At 40.1% G+C, this 19,130-nt stretch overlaps 1 protein-coding gene and 1 long non-coding RNA gene across 4 annotated transcripts; both read left to right on the top strand.

Annotated features, from left to right (window-relative positions):
• Positions 1 to 1,994: 1,994 nt before the first annotated feature.
• On the top strand, positions 1,995 to 15,605 carry taok1a (TAO kinase 1a). Of its 3 annotated transcripts, none has more exons than XM_084350858.1 (20): positions 1,995 to 2,487; positions 5,230 to 5,478; positions 6,758 to 6,829; positions 6,941 to 7,042; positions 7,135 to 7,180; positions 7,322 to 7,418; positions 7,527 to 7,640; positions 7,733 to 7,824; positions 8,011 to 8,104; positions 8,216 to 8,297; positions 8,404 to 8,571; positions 8,737 to 8,937; positions 9,078 to 9,206; positions 9,552 to 9,788; positions 9,881 to 10,009; positions 10,132 to 10,335; positions 10,457 to 10,696; positions 11,093 to 11,305; positions 11,455 to 11,637; positions 11,718 to 15,605. In XM_084350858.1, exons 2-20 carry the CDS (start codon positions 5,347 to 5,349, stop codon positions 12,246 to 12,248), a joined length of 3,066 nt encoding a protein of 1,021 aa, XP_084206984.1. In that variant the 5' UTR covers positions 1,995 to 2,487; positions 5,230 to 5,346; the 3' UTR covers positions 12,249 to 15,605. The 3 variants fall into 3 exon arrangements, with proteins under 3 accessions (XP_084206984.1, XP_084206985.1, XP_084206986.1); XM_084350859.1 differs by having other exon boundaries at positions 1,995 to 2,293; XM_084350860.1 differs by lacking the exon at positions 1,995 to 2,487 and adding an exon at positions 3,542 to 3,633.
• Positions 15,606 to 16,039: 434 nt separating this feature from the next.
• Positions 16,040 to 18,447, top strand: LOC311256435. The gene is made up of 4 exons (XR_014622500.1): positions 16,040 to 16,161; positions 17,092 to 17,228; positions 17,588 to 17,632; positions 17,731 to 18,447. It is a non-coding gene; the product is annotated as an uncharacterized lncRNA (long non-coding RNA).
• The last annotated feature ends 683 nt before the right edge of the window (positions 18,448 to 19,130 follow it).

Here is a 19,130-nt window from a genome sequence, read left to right on the forward strand (position 1 = left end):
TTTAACTGTGATGTAAGCACCATTTAGACACCAAGTCACCACCTGGAAATCTTTATTAAGCTGATTGACAATACCTTAAATTTGTGCTGCTAACTTTTCAGAAACAGCTATTAATTTCACTATCCACCTATCTTAAGATCAGTTACGTAGTGTCATATGTTTGCAGTGTATCTGGTTTAAATCTTCAGGGAAAATACTGAGGAAGGCCTTGAGATGAACTTTCAGCCAACTGCAGAGGATCCCCGGGGGAAGGTTCACAACACAGTCCAAGTGAAGCCGCTCAATTGGCAACAATAGAATATTTGTATTTGAACTAGTTTGATCCCTGATGTGGAGCATTAAAATCTAATCGGCCGAATTTGTGTATGTGATTTTAACTATTTTGTTTGTATTTATGTGACCGGGCAGGAGCACAGCAAAACTGCAAAATGCAAAGCTTATTTACTGCCAGTGAATTTGTGTTTCTGCATCATAAAGGCCTAAAATAGGTACATTTCACACAGATTACTTAAAGAAGCACAATTAGAGCATACAACATACATGATAGTACATTTATTTGCATCATTAAAAGAGAAAGAGTGTGTCATCCAAATTCTCACGGGGTGTCTGTCCACGCTTTTTCACTGATTTTTGGACTTGGATGTCGATGTTGGTTCATCATTCATAAACACCATTCCCGGCCAGTCTGACATAAAATCTGGCAATCTGCTTGGTCCTTATTCCTGAAGATTTTGGTACTCCCCTAAACTTAAAATTTAGCCAACATTAGGTAAAAAAAAAAAAAAAAAGGAAAAACACTTTTTGGATGCTTGCTTATTGCTTATTTTTATGTTTTTGTTTACCTTTTCTTTGGTGCCCCCATCGATCACTTTCCACTTGTAAATACAAAATGAATGGCCCAAAAAAAAAAAAAAAACTACAATCAATTAAAGTGATTTAATTGGCAGACTATCATGACAGTTATCAGTTGATGCCCTCCAAAGACCAGAGGAGAACATTTTGGATTTTGGACAGCTTGAGTCTTACTGGTACACCAGGTCTCTTACTATCAGTGTTGTATTAAGTACCCAAAGCTCATACTTGAGAAAAAGTAAAGATATCAATTCTACAATATTAAATGTACCTAAGTATCCAAAGAAAGCAAGTAAAAGTCAACTATACATACACTCTTTTAACTCATTTTTACTCAAAAAGAGTTAAGGGTCTTTGGATCTTTTAGTGTTTCACTTGATTGTTTGTTCTGGGACATATCTGAATTTTTGTTTTGCGTTTTGCGAATATTTTTGGTCCCTAAAAATAATGCGGCACATTTCATTTTTACTTTTATTGCATATCCATGCATACGCATATATGCAGCCATATACCAGTATCCCTTACTAATTTTGAGTAGTGTATATTTACATGTATGCATATACTCTATACTATGTGTCGATCGAGCCAATTATCATATCTGATGTTTGGTATTTTTCTGATTATTTGAATTTCTGTAGATAAAATATGTTTATTCAAACATGCACTCATTTGGCTGTGATAGAGCATGCTGACAAGTATAGAAACTACAGTTATTAAATCAATGTAGTGAATAAAATGTAGTGGAGTGGAAGTAGCTATACCAGAAAATGGAAATACTCTAGTAAAGTACAATACCTCAAAAGTGCACTTATGTGCAGTACTTGAGTAAATCTACTTAGTTACATTCCATCATTGCTAACTATGATACCTAACAATATGTCAACTGATCAAAAGTGAATGAATTCAGACATATGATATATGTTTTTTACATTGTATATTTCATGGTGTGTCACTTAGGTCAGAAACATAAAAAGAACATAATGAGATGCTGTAACATGATTAAAACATGTTTCTTTAGGGTTATTTACTCTGTTATATGTTACAGACTGAGTGTTTTTTAATTATGTCTCCGCCTCTGGATGTTTTTGGGTCAGAGAGAGTTTACTGCAACTCCAGCAGGCAGGCAGGCAGGCAGGCAGGGCGGAACTGCTGTGTGCAGTATGCGAAGGAAGACGGGCAGCCAGACGGAGAGTTACTGCCTAACTAAACAGCTAAGTTGTTAACATGTTAACGTGCTAGGGTACACACGCGGTTTTTCCACCGACGTCGCGGACACCGTCGCGGCTTGCTGCTGGCTGTTTTTGTGGAGGTGTTTGAACTTCCCTCACATTCCCCCCGACGTATTTTCACGAAGGGAGGCGGCGGTGGAGCGCTCGGCAGCCATCTTTGGACCTGCCTGGGAGTGGGATTCGACTACTCTGGCACCCCAGTTACTTCGAGGGTGGGGATTTTTTAACCTATAATAATTCACAAATCTGTGTGTTATAATCGACTGACAGCGTTAGGAACCACAAGGATTTGGCGTACGAAATCACCGCGCCGGGGATGAAACAGGAAGAAGACTTTTATAATCCCCAACTGTTTTGAAATACGCGACATTCTCCACAGTGCTGAAACCTGGCCTGTCAGGAGAGGGTGAGTTTCAGCTAACTGGCTAAGCTAACTTAGCAAACATCACATAGGTTAGCTTGCTAATTTAGCAATATCTGGTAAAAAGCCTCTTGAAGTTGTTTTAATTCCACATTGTTCGTGTCGTAACACATGCGTTAATGCTGTAAACACGTCGTGAATGTCGCTCGGATGGTTTCATCGTATGACACGTAACTTACCTTAGCTAACGTTAAGTTTGATGTGTAGCTAACATTACAGTCAACGCTGTGCTAGTTGGGAGCTCCTAAAACCTCTGAATTTGTTTGCGCACGCTTGAGAGTGGTGTTAGCTCTTTATATTTTTAGTCTCTGTAAGTCTGACCCGTGTGTGACAGCTGAAGCAGCTATTGGAAAGTGACAACTTTCACAAAATCCCCACGAAGTGCTCTCTCTTAATTCCACTTGTGTTGCAACTCCATTGAGGTATTACCTAGCCACAGGTAACTTGGGGTATAACGCAGCAGCAGGTATGGCTAGCCTCATAGTTTACCCCTGAAATGATAGTTTTGGGTTTGTTGTAAGGAAAAACTTGGTCATTTAACACCAGAGTAATAATCCTACTGTGTTTTTTTTTTTTGTGTGTGCTCTGATTAGGCCCAATTACCACCTTACTCAATTAATGTACTGTGACGTGGGCCTGCACATCAACATACATTGGCTGAAAGATTGTAGTCATAGTTTGTGTTCTTTGGTAAACATGGGTGGTAAAGATAAAGGAAAGACTAGTGGTTATCTGATTGTTGTTTCAGGGATTGGATTGCCAAAAGGAGAAGACTTAACTGACTGACACGACTCACACGTTTTAATTATGTTGTGAGGTTTTAAAAATGTGATGGCAGTTGCATTTTGTTAGGATAAATTCTGCATTGTATTTGAACACTCTTATTAACTGTGTCTGAAATTGCAGTGCATGTCTGATTGCTGTGAAGTCAAGACAGATAATCACTAGTCCGAATGCTAACCAGGGCCCCTTCCTACCTCCCTATAGCTGTGCGAACAGGAAATGCTGAGAAATGCAGCGCAGTGAGGACATACATTGGGAATTCCAGCCCTCCAGCTTTGTTGTCCTGTCCTGCTGCATTCTTCTGCATGTGTGTGTGCGCTAGTTGGAACGCAAGGGTGTTTTATGAAGGTATCAGTTATCATCACTCACTTTTGTGCTCACGTGTCCACAGTTTGAAAATGCCATCATGAGATATGACAACAAGGCTCATTCATGAGCAACAATGTAGTAAAGGACAATGGCAATAAAGAGGCACACAGTCCCACATGGTAATGAGGCTTTATTTCAGGGCCGTGGCTGCATCTGTGTGGAATAGTGAGTTGTTCAGTGTTGTTGTGAGACAAAAGATGTCTGCTTCAACTGGGGGCTGTTTCTCCCGGGCTGGGAAAGAAGTCTTGTGACTCTAGCGTCAGCTCTGCATCTGTTTGCAGCTGATCATCTGAGCCGCATGGACTCAGTAAACTTTCCTCAGTGATCTTTTACAGTTTACATCTGTATTACAGCAGTAGCGCAGTATAATAAACCATTTATTAGGCAGCAGAGAGTTAAAAGATGAAGCCTGACAGTGGAGTTGTGGGCTTATGCTATATTCTGTCAATTCCTCTAACCTTAAAGGGGGAGTCCACCTAAAATACAAAAAACAAACAAATGAGGAAGCCCACATTTTCCCTCATATGCCTTGTGGTATCTGGCCACGCAGTTTTGGTTTTACATGGTGAGCTTTTGAGATAAGGTTATTCTACACACCCTACTGCTGATATTTTTAGTATTCTTTTACATCCATAAGAAAAAAAGCTCACAATAACAGCTGTTTCCAGTAAGTTTGACGGATTATCCTGAGTACCCCAGATGCTATTTTTGGAAAGGCACACTGCTTTTTACATTTTTAAATCTGATTTTTCAACATGGTGAGCACCGAAAATGAATAATTTAGCCGGATTGTATTCCTGTGGATATCTAAAAACTAGGGCAAATAAAACTAGATATAGCAGCACAGCAAGAAACCCCGATAGATGACTGAAAAAAGGTGTTTTTTGTGCGTGTGATTTTGTTGAATAGAGCCTTTCATCACTTGTAGGAAGATTTTATTGACAATGTTTGGTATGTTTGAGAACATGTGTTTATCAAGTACGTACAGGTTTAACAAGTAGTCCCATCACTGGAATGCTTTGTTTCAGTTCAGGCATCTCTCTCACAGTGAGGCAAGCGTGTTGTTACCTCTTTGTTCGAGCTGAAGATTGTCGACAGCGAGACGGTTCTTTGTATCCTCCTCACATCTGTCTACATACCAGTCACTGAAGGTGTGAGGGGAGGTTGTCAGGACACAGCCCACTGGTTTCCTCACTGTAGGTGCTGTTACTATGGAAACAGGAGACCTATCTCTTGCTGCCTCGGGATTTCTGACCGACCATTCTCCAAATTTGCACTTGACATCATGGTTGAGTTCATGTTTTGTGTATCCCTCTCTCTCTCAGGTTAATAGACTCTGGTATAGTTTATATGGACAGCATTTTAGACTTTACCTATTGGGGATTATTACTTATTAGTTAGGAAGAAAATATCTATCTTAATAAACTTGTTACACCACTCTTGGATCATCTGCTGTCCATTTAATATTAATAATAACCCCTTGTCATTTATACTGGGGACACAAACATTGTAATACCCCTCTGCTGCTGTTGTGGTTTTTAGCATACTCATTCTTGCTTTTCCTTGTGTTTTTAGTTCTGAACACATATGAGACCGCAGTCCTGCAGATGAGCCATCGGCGGGGGCTTCCAAGTCGCTGTCGCAGACCCAGATAGTTCCTGGCGGCAGCGGCATTGCCCCCGACTCCCCATTATGCCCAACAGCAGTCGGGCGGGGAGCCTGAAGGACCCCGAAGTTGCAGATCTCTTCTTCAAGGAGGACCCAGAAAAGCTCTTTGCCGATCTGCGTGAGATCGGCCATGGCAGCTTTGGTGCTGTATATTTTGTGAGTATTATACAAAACAAGGCTGTCACCAAAGCCTCAGGCCATGTTCAGCGTGACATGAGAACATCAGTCATCTTTCACTTCAGTGAGGTCACTGTGTTGGCACATAAGGACAAATAGCGGTCTGGCAAAAAAAATAAGGGATTCAGTTAATCAAATACTTTCAAGCGCCGATTCTATTTTGGTGCTATGAATGCCGATCATTGTAACGAAGGATACAAATTATACTGCTATGATAAACTGTTCCAATAATTAGGAAAATCCTGACCAATAGTTCCATAGTGTGGATTTCAGCCTGTCACGTCTGTACAGAATGGACTTGAAGATGGGGGCTTTGTAGCCTTGAAGGTCATTCAGATGATATTCATGAATCATTCTGTTTCGTTTCAGCATTCAGCAATTGGAAAGGATTGTCCCCTGAACTTCAAGGCCTTTAGATCCTTTTAAATATTTCAGAATTATTCTAAAAATGCTGTGACTGTTTTAGTGGCACTGTCTCAGTGTGACAGGCTTGACTTTCAGGAAGTTATTGAGCAAACTAAATGTAGAGTAAAAATCAATTATTGTGATATTTTGCGATTATGATGGTGCATTTTTGTCTCAATATCTTTGAAAATTTGACCTTTTTGGTCCGTCTTGGTGCTTTTTAGAGCCCGATGGATATATTGGTTGGCTGATTTTTTTCTTTTTATAATATTGGCCTACCACAGAGATATTGATATTGGTGTCCAATATACAGCAATATGAAAATCTTTTTTTCTTTTCTCCTATACAAATCTTTGTCACAAGTGTTTGATAACCACATATATATATGCATTAATATGAATACCCGCTGATATATTGAAATCAGATATTTTTACTCCTTTATATTGGTATTGGCATCAGCCCCAAATTAGTCCCATTATCAGTCAATTTGTAGACCATAATGGGTTCTTTAATGTCTGTATAATGCTCAAGCAGTCAGAGGCACATCAGTCTGGCTACAGATACTTGTATCACAGAGAAATGTAGTCCCAGTTTTTGGTTTTTATACATTGCTTTGTTTCCCCAACAGTCTGTGTAGAATTCTAATCATGTAGTTGATTATGTAGTTGAGTCTTGCATACAGATTTAATAATGCAGAAAGACATAATTTAGGCTTTACAGGCAAATAACACAGAATAAATGTGTCATAATGGGCATCAGCCTAAGTCAATAAAGGAAACAATAAACCAATTAACTGATAAAGCTGTAGATGAATGTGAAAGTAACACCAATGTGTAATGTACTTATCATTCAGGCACGGGATGTGCGGACAAATGAGGTGGTGGCCATCAAGAAGATGTCATATAGTGGAAAGCAGTCCACTGAGGTATGATGGCTTTCACTAACCTATATCATGTTAAGTCTTAGCAACATGTTGACTCATTGATTTGTTGTGTAAGTTGTTATAGTCCTCAGATTTTTTTTACTCCCTTCACAGAAATGGCAAGACATAATCAAGGAGGTGAAATTCCTGCAGAGAATACAACACCCAAACAGCATAGAGTACAAAGGATGTTACCTGCGAGAGCACACTGCCTGGGTAAGAGGATGATGATACTCTATGACTGAAACATATTACCCACTGATTGATCAAGAAAACAAATTGACAGTAAACACTCTTTTTCATTGCAGCTGGTAATGGAGTATTGTCTAGGCTCTGCTTCGGATTTGTTGGAAGGTGAGTTGGAAACCTTTAAATTCCTCATCACTGCATGAGACTACATGTCTACAAGCAGAGATGGGAAGTCTCCCTTTTCAAGTTTATCCTTTAAGCTTGTTTCTTGATTGACATTGCTGTTGGTGAATGTATCCCTTCCAGTTCACAAGAAACCTCTGCAAGAAGTTGAAATAGCTGCAATCACCCATGGTGCTCTTCAAGGGTTGGCTTATCTTCACTCCCACAACATGATTCACCGGTGAGTGTTTCAAGTGTTTGGGAGCATGCTGGGCATCAAGTGCTTGTGCTGTCATGCGTTCTGTCTTCTGTGCGGAGCTGTAATCATTTCCTCTTCTGTGTTTGACAGGGACATCAAGGCAGGAAACGTCTTGCTGACAGAGCCAGGACAGGTAAAACTAGCAGATTTTGGTTCTGCCTCCATCGCCTGTCCTGCCAACTCCTTTGTTGGGACTCCATATTGGTAAGCTACAAAACCTGCATGTTAACAATTCCCTTTCAATTTCACAATTTCCCTTTACATATTTTTTTTGTGCTGAATGTTTGTTTTCTCAGGATGGCCCCAGAAGTAATTTTAGCCATGGATGAGGGTCAGTATGATGGAAAGGTGGACATTTGGTCTTTGGGAATAACCTGCATTGAGTTAGGTAGGTTCCCTGTTGTTACATCCGCATCCATCTCTTTTTACACTTTTACAAACATCTCATAGCCAGCATTCATTTTGCTCACTTAGTCAGTCAGTAACTGAATAATGTTGCCCTTCTTCCTCTCATAATTTCATTTTTCTTCACAACATCCTGACTCCTTGATGCCACACGCTGCTTGGCCTGCAGCTGAGAGGAAGCCTCCACTGTTCAACATGAATGCAATGAGTGCCTTATACCACATAGCACAGAATGAGAGCCCCATGCTGCAGTCTAGCGAATGGTAAGCTTAGAATTACATTTATAAGAGCTGTTGTATTGTTTGTGGAACAAACTGAGTCCATAACATGACTACAAATCTGTCCTTTTCTCACATTTTATCTCTCAACTTTAGGACGGATTATTTCCGAAACTTTGTCGATTCTTGCCTTCAGAAATTTCCTCAGGATAGGCCGAACTCTGAGGAGCTCTTAAAGGTAAGAATCAAAAAAGTGATTATAACCGACATGTTATGTTTTATGGCTGATCATTGTAACCACAACAGAATCAAGGATTTTAACTTTTTTTTTCTTCTTTCTCCAGCATGCATTTGTCCAGCGCGAACGACCAGAATCAGTTCTAATAGACCTGATCAGTCGGACTAAGGATGCAGTGCGGGAGCTGGACAATCTGCAGTATCGTAAAATGAAGAAGATCTTGTTTCAGGAAGCCCACAATGGCCCCACAACTGAGGCACAAGACGAAGAGGAGGTCTGTCATGTGACTGCTTTTACTGCTCTTAGTTTATATCTCTCTCTTTCTTCATACTGTCATCTCCAGATTAGTATGGTTGTATTTTATAGCGTTGTGTCATCCAATGTTATTAGAGAGCATGCTTGTGACCTTGGTACTGTCTTCCACGTATGTTATTTTTAGGAGCCAGAACACAGTGTGGGTAGGACGGGTACAGTGAACAGTGTTGGGAGCAACCAATCCATACCCAGCATGTCAATCAGTGCCAGTTCCCAGAGCAGCTCTGTCAACAGTCTAACAGATGCAGGCGATGATAAGAGTGAGGTGGACATGGAGGGGGACCACACAGTCATGTCCAACAGCTCTGTGATACACCTCAAACCAGTAAGATGTTCAGGTTCCAGTCTGCCCTGATGTCATAGCTTATTTTATGGTGTTTACTGTTTAAATCTGAGAGAAGTAATTGTGGTTGCTTTGCTGTATTTTGTTCTGCTGTTTACATGTACTTTTTGCCTACCTTTCAGGAGGAAGAGACGTATAATGAAGCGTCGGAACCTAACACACGGCCAACTGAGCCACAGTCCCAGCCTACCCACACTCCACGGCCGAAACGGAACCGCGAGCACTTTGCTACTATACGCACAGCCTCAGTGGTAATAACATAGTTGTGTTTGCAAATCAAATAAAAACGATAGCTAAGATAACCACTTACTAACTAAAATAAGTGCTTGTATACCGGCTGGCAATGGGTTGTTCAACGGCAAAATCTTTTGGCATTTAGCATTTTCTTTTGTGCTAGAAAGAACTAATTTTGTTTGTAATTAAAAGCAGAGCCGTGATCCAGCTTGAAACATTTATACGTTTGAAATAATCGTCCATTTTCCCTATATTGCCTTAAATACCTCACATTTATATGATACATATGGTAGCACACATGTATTTAACTTGTTTTTTTCACCGACAAAAATTTAACACAATCTGTGTCTTGTGTTTGCCAGCTCACCCGCCAGATTAAGGAGCACGAGCAGGATTCTGAGTTAAGGGAGCAGATATTGGGCTACAAGCGCATGAGGCGGCAGCACCAGAAACAGCTGATGGCTCTCGAAAACAAGCTGAAGGCAGAGATGGATGAGCACAGACTCCGTCTGGACAAGGAGCTGGAGAACCAGAGGAATAGCTTTGCCCAGGAGATGGAGAAACTGGTTAAGAAGCACCAGGCGTCCATGGAGAAAGATGTATGCTCTCAACTCATTTATGTGTTCACATAAGATTTACAAAATACATGCTATCAAGATCAAACTGATTATTATGTGTGTTCCCCAATTAGGCAAAAACATTTACCAATGACGAAAAGAAGTTCCAACAACATATTCAGAGTCAGCAGAAGAAAGAGCTCAACAGCTTCCTAGAGTCCCAGAAGCGGGAGTACAAACTTCGCAAGGAGCAACTCAAAGAGGTAGGGGGATCCAGGAACTTTCTGCCCCATACATAAGTCTCCTAAACTATCCTGTTTTGTTTGTCAGCAAATGGACATCAGTCTGTTCTATGAGTGACCTGCTATCTTTTTTTTCCATTTAGGAGTTAAATGAAAACCAGTCAACACCCAAGAAAGAAAAGCAGGAGTGGTTGTCCAAGCAGAAGGAGAACTTCCAACACTACCAAGCAGAGGAAGAGGCCAACTTACAGCGCAGACAGAGGCAGTATCTGGATCTGGAGTGCCGCAGATTCAAACGGAGGATCTTGATCGCTCGCCACAACATCGAACAGGACTTAGTGCGAGAGGTCAGCACTCTGTCTCCTACATCGTACTGCTGCGTCTCAAATGTTGCAAATATTAAATTAATCTTCAGTACCTGACAGTCTCATCTCTCTCTTGTGTGTCTCTCCATTTGCACATAATTAGGAGCTAAACAAGCGACAGACCCAGAAGGACTTGGAACATGCCATGCTTCTCCGGCACCATGAGTCCATGCAAGAGCTGGAGTTTCGCCAACTCAACACCATCCAAAGGACGAGGGCTGAGCTGATCCGCCTGCAACACCAGACGGAGCTCACCAATCAGCAGGAATACAACAAGAGGAGGGAGAGGGAGCTTCGGCGCAAGCACGTTATGGAGGTTCGCCAGCAACCCAAGAGCCTCAAGGTGAGAACTCAGCATGTGAGCGTGGATGTACATTCAATATTCAGTAGATGCTCTCATTTCAATGATAATATAATGTTGCCCTTGATACTTGTAGGATCTGTTGAATATAGAAATCACTATTCATCAGGGGGACTTATTCTTCATCTTGAATACACATGTGCTGAAACATTGAGAAAAGAAAATTTAGATTAAAAAAGACTGAATCAGTGTTCTGGGTGTGGGATTTTTAACCCCTCCTTTGGTTAGGAAAACTCTTTAAATTGAGAATCAAAGCTGCCCTATGTTTCTTAGCATAAAAATACTGATTTAGTGCAGATAATAAGGTTATGTTTTTGCATGTTGTTCAATGCTTGTTTTTGAATACAAAGATATACATAATTGAATCAATTCTTCAAGTCCAAAGAGCTACAGATCAAGAAGCAGTTCCAGGACACATGTAAGATCCAGACCAGGCAGTACAAAGCACTGAGGAACCATCTGTTGGAGACTACACCAAAGTCAGAGCACAAGGCTGTCCTTAAACGGCTGAAGCAGGAGCAGCACCGCAAACTCGCCATCTTGGCAGAGCAGTATGACCACTCCATCAATGAGATGCTTTCCACTCAGGCGGTAAGTCTGGCAATGCCAGGAATGTAGTAGTGAAGTAAGACCATGATGCTGCCACCCAGTGTTACATTTTGCCACCTTTATTAGATGAAATGCCAAAATCAGTTATGGATGTGTATTTATTTTTAAGGTTATGTTCTTTCTGTCTGTAGCTTCGTCTGGATGAGACTCAGGAGGCTCAGTGCCAGGCCCTACGAATGCAGCTACAGCAGGAGCTGGAGCTTCTCAACGCCTACCAGAGCAAGATCAAGATGCAGACGGATGCCCAGCACGACCGTGAGAGGAAGGACCTGGAGCAGAGGGTGTCACTCCGAAGGGCCCTGCTGGAACAAAAGGTTTTTTCTCTATTTATTGTTCTTGTGGAGATTTACATTGGTCTGAATGTTGTTATTTACTAACTGTGTTTTTTCTGTAGATTGAGGAGGAAATGATGTCCTTGCAGAACGAACGCTTGGAGCGAATCAGGAGCCTGCTGGAACGCCAAGCCCGAGAGGTTGAGGCTTTTGACTCGGAGAGTATGCGCCTGGGCTTCAGCAACATGGTGCTATCAAACATCTCCCCGGAGGCCCTCAGCAATAGCTTTCCCGGGGCTCCAGGAAGTTGGAGTCACCATCAACAACAGCACCCATCTGGGAGCGCTCAAGGGCCACACTGGGGCAGCGGCAATCTGGGCGCAGGATCGAGCCACCAAGGCAGCCATCACCACTATCACTCCAGTCCAGGAGGGGCATCTATGCAGCAAGGCTGGGGGCAAGGCATGCAGGGAGGTGGGGCTCCATCACCATGGGGCCACCCATCAGGAGTCTCCCGCAGCAGTGGAGGTGTACAGAACAGCCCCCAAGCAATGGGGAGGACACCCTCAGGAGGGCGCAATGAGCAGGGCATGAGCAGGAGCACCAGTGTCACCTCTCAGATATCTAACGGGTCACACCTCTCCTACACATAGATCCCCCCGTCGGCTCCGGAGTCAGAGGTTGAGCGTGGCGGAGATGAATCCAACAGATACAGCAGGACAGACTCTGCGACACTTCGCCTCCGCTCTTCCCGTGTACAGATGTGGATGTGTGATGAAATAAATGTTGCTCAGGTCAAAAGGGCTGGAAGAGACGCAGCCCGTCCTCACGGCAGTTTATCGGCACACATACAGATCCTTAAATTTATGTTACATAAGCAATTTGAGTGTCAACACATAATACTCCCATTTGTTTTTATTTACAGCTCTCTCCTATGGAATTTAAAAAAAAAACATGTTTCGTGGTATTCACAGCCATTGCTCTCATTTTGCACATGAAACACTGTTCAAAAGCCTTTGATACGTGTTAAATATGTCCTTAGAAATGTGGTATCAAACAATCACAGTAAACTGATTTTTATTTAGCGACCCCCCTCCCTCCCTCACTCTGCCGATTCATATTCAGTTGTACACTGGTCGATTCTCTGATGGTGGTTAAAAGTGCAGCGGACCTTACTAATGCTTTGCTGTTGTGATACCAGCCTGCTGTAATGGTCATTGTGATTAATTAGATGCTTCCTTTTATTCAGTAATTTTATTTTACCTGATTTCTCGGTCAGCCAAAAGGAGACTTTACAAATTCAGAGCCAAATAAACTAATCTTAACAGGCTTATGCTACAACACTACTACAGTGCCTTTTAACCTTTGATTATAGAAATCAGTCTCAGATGTTTATAGTTTAATATTTTAAATTTCATCACCAATTTATAATCTGTGCCAGAGTATGTTTAGTGATTTTACTTCCAGAGGGTCTCAGATACTCTTCTCAGATTATTATATTCACTGTGTTTGCAGTAAAGTTGGTTTAAGTCTTATAAATGGTGAGAAATAGAAAACTACTTGTGTATATCAGTTACTACATTTTTAGGGCTTTAGAGTGGTGGTACTTGCACGTGTTACAGAGAATGTCATTGTACACATTCACAGGAATTGTGAGGAGAAAAAGGAGACTCATTTGCCTTCAAAAACAATCCTAGTATTGATCTGTTGAGTTTTATTAGTGCCTTTTTTAAACTGCTGCCTTTTTCAAAGCACTTTATACAGCTAAATATGTGTAAGACTGATATTTGGTTTCTTTTCGCAAAGCACCTGGTGGGGGAGTGTTTTGTCGGTACGCATGTAGTTAAGTCGAGGAGTTGCGCTAACCTGTGCTGCGATTTTTCTTTTTTTTTAGGAGCAATTCCCCAAGTACAGACAAGGCCAAGTGTGTGTGAAAGCGTCCCCCCCTTCCTGCAGCTTTTACTGTTTTAAAACTGTAGCCGTTGTTATCTGCTCTGTGTGTTTGTTTGAATAGAGGGTGCTGCAGTCTTGTTACATGTTTTGGCTACAGTTTCCATAAAACAAACTGAACTAAGTTAGCTGAAAAGAGTTCATTATGTGCAGGCAGATAGCTTAAGGTGATTGTCATGACCATGACAGCAGGCTTGGCACTACTAAGACAACTAAAACACTGTTTAAATGTTGGGGCCCAGTTAAGAAACACTAAAAATGTAAAAAGGTGCTAAGTTAGACATGTTACACCATCTCATCAGAACCCAAGAGCAAGGGTGACTGAATCAAGCACATGCTCGCAAGATGGCATTGTACGCACACGCTGAAATAATAGCCAAATACAAAATAAATGTGGCAAAAAGCACTTAGGTATTCCTTTTGATAGCTCAAGCAGCTCCTCTAATAATATCTGTTTCTGTTCGCTCCCTTCCCTCTGGTTTGTGGTTGAAATATTCTTGGAGAAGTTTTAACAGCCTCTCTGTTCAAGTTAGGCGTTTCATTTCCAGTCACAGAGTTGAAAAACACTTTACTGAAAAAGGCCTTTAAGGATAATGATCCAGAGATAATATGATTATATACTCCCCTTGAATCACAAAGCTGGAGTTAAATGTTCATATGTGTATATTTTATTAAAGAAGACATTTAAAGACTAAACTCTCATTTTAAGAAAAATCATTTCTAAAACTAACTTTATTTAACTGACAGACCACACTGATGTTAGTTGTCTGGACGTAGCTCATTGGAAGATATTCTTGGTTTTGTGTACACAGACAGATTGCCTCATATGCATGTATTTGCTGTCATCTCCTTTTAAATGCCACTTATTTAGTCGGCCTCTGCAGAGTTCGCTCTTCCCAACTGCACACGTTTGTCCCCCGTTCCACTCTGATTCATAGCCACCCTTTTTCAGGTGCCGGCTCTTTCTGAATGTCATGCTGTGATATATTCATATCACATTTGAGGACACAAAAAAATGCTGGGGTCTTTTTCTTAAATAGGTGGGATTTTAATTTTCTACATGTGTATATAATCCTACCTAGAACGTTATGCATTTTATCAAGTTACATATGGTTTGGTCCCAAAACTCTCTTTAATTTTTTTTTAATGCCAAGTGACTAGTTCCAGCTACTGTAACACAGCAGGTTATATTCATCATTTCTTTTCTGATTTATTGATATTTGGTTAAGAAAGGGGGAATGTATTTATCATGATCGGAAGCTTACCTTAATTCAAAAGCCAAGGCCAAGAGTTTGAATGTTAGGCCAATCAAACCTCACATACATGCCAACCTTAAGTTTGTATGCACAATTTGTGTTCACTTTTATGTCAGTGTTGTGTGTGAGGGAGTCTTGATATTTTTGTCAATCATTGTCAGTCATAAGACCTTTCCACCAACCTTGATTTTTATTTTTTATTTTATTTTTTACTTTTTAACTTTGATGTCAAATTTTTGTCCTACTGACTGAAAGCATGTGGGATACTGAATGAGATCGGCAACAGAAAATGGTGATCCTTTATATGGTCAAACACTGTGCCATACCTGAGTTGCCAAGCCCAGATACCACTGCATTGTCTCATCTCCATACTTTTACCTATCATTGGGCTGACGGCATGAAATGTATGAAACATAAATACAAGTTGGTTCTGGTCTAGTGGCCAAAGTAAAAAGAAGAAAAAAAAAAAGGCTTGAAAAGAAGACGTGGTGACAGGCAAATTATGAAAAGAGATTGCATTTCTTTGAAGATGTCAGTATTCTTCTTTGGCACATTACCACTACAACTCATAACCTGTATTAAACTGTATAGATGGTGGAACTTGTTATGAATGTCAGAGAGATTATGAAGATGCTACATAAGAGATGGTAAAGTACTAAAAGTGGATTTAAATTGTGTAAAAAGATTCATAAAACAGAATAAAAATAGGATCAAATGTACTATTTTGTTTGTATTATATTTACCATTGTGTTGGCAGAGGGATATTGAACAGAAATCAGCTGTAATAAAGTAATTTTAGTATAACGTCTCGTCTTGTGTTTTTTTCTTTATTCATTTATTTTTGTACCTTTTTATAGTAAGGCACTTTAAAGGGGCACTACGTAAGAAGAAATAAAAACTTTTAACAATATTAATGAGGAAATAATACAAACTCAGAAATGCTAGAAGCTAGAAAGGTGGCAGGGTCCGCCACACATAAACAAAGTAAAACAGTATGAAATTGTGTTGTTCTTTAAGGTCAGCTTGTTTATTCAGTTTATTTAGTTTGTTTAGGCACAAAAGAAGTCAATGAAGGTGTTTCTCTGCCTATTAAAATGTCTCCCCCAAAACTACATAGTGCACCTTTAAAGTACTGCGCCATACACCAAACAATATGGACGCTACTCCCACGAGACTGCAGGGAGGACCTGATAGGACCTCGAGAAGCTCGCGAGCCACAGCTTGTGACTCAATCAACCAATAGCGTAACTGGTTCCAGAAGGCGGAAGTACATGCAACGTGAAATGTGACGAGCATTGTAAACAAAACAATGTTGAGCTAGACTGGACAAGTAATGCCGTCTCAAAAGTCTGTGAACTGAGTAAGTAAACAGTCTGAATCAATATTCGTCCACTTTAACCGTCGTGTCGGCCCGTTAACAACGTGACCAAATGTAACGTCACGTTAGCTGCAGCACAAAGTTAACCACTCTTAGATTGTTAGCTAACGTCATTTCGCATTTGAAGTATTTCAATTATCGATGCATTCATTACGTTAAAATTGAATGTGAAGGCTAAAAAACTAATGAGAAGCTAGCTACACACAAGATAAACAAGTAACTGTTAGCTAGCTGGCTGGCACGGCTAGCTTGACTTTAGCTGCCAAGCTAATGTAGCAACGCTAACATGAATATCTTCCCTCCATCCAGGATATTTACAAACAACTATACAAGAGTAGTGTTCACGTTGCTACTACGTAAGCTAACCTATCTTGGTATTGTAGTTTTCTTAATCGTCGACATATAAGCTATATTGGCGTTAGCTGAAATGTTTGGACACAGATATGCTAACTTTACCTGTGGATGAAGAGGAGAAAGTGTGAGTTTAGCCACTGCGTAGGCAACATCAGTGTTTTTAGTGTAGTCTGTAATGTTGGTAATGTTGCTCAAACACCAGGTAAAACTAACAAGACAGCCCTCTAATCAAATTTGTGCTGTAAGTGTCTGTTACAATTGATTTGCTACAAACATACAATGTTATGTCACATGCACCTAATAATTTTACATTAATTTATTTGTTTCATTCTAGTCATCCAAATATTACACATAGCAGTACTTTTATATTTGATCTGTAGATTTCATATACCAGTCAGATTTGGACTGATCTAAACAAATCACAGCATAAGAAACTGATAAATGATGTACTTTTGATGCTAGAAACATTTCTATCATTGTCCAACCCTGATTTAACTTAATATTATTACTATTTCCATAAGGCATCACTTATTTCTGCTGTGTCTGGTGTCCTCGCAGAGCTCCAGGATGTTGTGTGAGGTCCTGCTGTCATCGCTATGGTTCCTGTTTGTTATCTTCTGGGTCGAGACAATAAGTATCTGGCTGTTTCTGTCCATGTTCTACCAGGACAGGGCATTTTACCACTGGGGAGATGGGTAAGAGATGTGTTTGTGTGGTCAACTTCTTTATGTGTATCATATATTCATGCTAGGTTGTTCATCAGGCCCAAGATCTATAACTTTGTTTTTACTTCTTCGTCAACTAACTTGGAAGTAGAGGGACAGAAAATAAGCTAGAATAACATGTGTTCACAGTTAATGCAAGTCTCCATCCTCTTGATAGGACCCAAACATAGACCTTTAAGAGTCCTCGAGCCTCTCTGGAACCAATGGACGGAAAAACACTTAGGACCTAATGGGGGATATCCATAATGGAGTCAGTGTTGTGTGTACTCAGTTCACGGGTTAGTGAGCATAATTTTTTTTTTAATGGAAGCATTATTTTGATGTTGCAGGGTATTTGCAGATGATCCTGGACAGATGATATACATGTTGAGCAGGTAAGAAAGTTGTTTTACCCGGATTAATTAAGTGTGTAACAATTTGAAATATGAGCCGTGAATTTCAGTTCAAGGTTTAATCTCTTGTCTCTCTCCAGAGTCGATACCCAAATGCAGACAGAGATGCAGACCTGAGATGGGAAAAGACCAAGAACTACGCTGGAAGGACGCTGAACAGAGCGCTGTTGCAGTTATGTGACTGAATAACGTGAAATGAAAAGCAGTAGCTGTTTTTCCTTTGCACGGACTGCTTCGCACTCTGTAGTCCTTGTTAACATTAGGCAAATGTAGGCCCACTCTTACTAGTAGGTGGTGGAGAGTTACCGCATGTGTGAAGGTGCAACTAAGATGTAGAGGGAGGTCCTCAAGAATTGATGTGTATCACATCTACCAAACTAACATTTCTATTTTCACTTTAAGATTTTTGGGGGAGCTGCATGAAAGCGCTTGGTTCACAAAACATGAGTTCGGTGCATCTTTTATTTGTTTAACCTCAATTTTGAGACTTTTATTGAGATGGTGTTCGGATCATACTGCCGTTCTATGCAACTGAAGTTGTTTTTGTCTCCAGCTATATTTGTGTTTTAAATGTCAGATTGCAGTAAATCTGTTTTAAGTTAGGCATACAAATGTTATTAACAATTATCAAATGTGTGTCTGAGGCCACAACCATTAACAAGGAGCTAATTTTGAATATTAGAGGTGGTGGAGCCGTGTACTCGGGTTTAGATCTAAGTCTGAACAGAATAGATAAATCATTTGAATAAATAATTTTTTAGATATTTAAACAATAAATGTGAGAATTTATAATTTGACCATAGAGTTTTTATTTTTCATATTTAAAAACCATCACCTACAGTAGGTAAACCGGCAACAGTAGCATCCGTTGATAAGCAAGAAATGTAGCCTGCGGCAAGCCCCATGCAGTTGTTTAAAAAAGTTATTTGTTAGGAAGAAAAGATTTGCACTTTTAAAAACTACAGAGCTATACTTCTGTTTAAATATTTAACAAAGAAATATGAGCAGAAGTGTTACCAGGTATCTGGCAGGAAATAAAGTACAAATGTATTTAATTTGTTAGTTCAGTGCAAGGTTTCAATAACTAATTTAAAAGTAGGGAAGAAAGATTTGTACTAACTGTTAAAAACTAATCATATAAAAATGTATACAAACTGCATTTTGTATTATTTACAATATAAATGAAGTAATAATACAAACTCAAATATTTATTTTTTCCATAACTGCATAAACAAGCTGTTTTCAAAGGAAAATAAGGTCCCCAGATCACTGTTTGAAGCTAGAAAGGTGGCAGGGTCCGCCACATATAAACAAAGTAAAACAGAATGAAATTGTGTTGTCCGTTAAGGTCAATTTGTTTAACAAAGAGTTCGTTTATTAAGACATAAAAAACACTAATGAAGATCTTTCTCTTCTGATTAAAATGTCTTCCCCAAAACTACGTAGTGCACCTTTAACAAAGGAACTAAAAAACTACATT

This window comes from Pagrus pagrus (genome assembly GCF_965226575.1).
Source record: "Pagrus pagrus genome assembly, chromosome: 4".
Classification (NCBI taxonomy): domain Eukaryota; kingdom Metazoa; phylum Chordata; class Actinopteri; order Spariformes; family Sparidae; genus Pagrus; species Pagrus pagrus.

What these genes read in the sequence shown, in the direction of transcription:
- taok1a (XM_084350858.1), top strand. Translation starts at nt 5,347, where the DNA reads ATGCCCAACAGCAGTCGGGCGGGGAGCCTGAAGGACCCCGAAGTTGCA. An exon ending in ATGCTGCAGTCTAGCGAATG is followed by an intron (nt 8,105 to 8,215) that starts GTAAGCTTAGAA and finishes TCTCAACTTTAG; the next exon opens with GACGGATTATTTCCGAAACT. An exon ending in AACAGGACTTAGTGCGAGAG is followed by an intron (nt 10,336 to 10,456) that starts GTCAGCACTCTG and finishes GCACATAATTAG; the next exon opens with GAGCTAAACAAGCGACAGAC.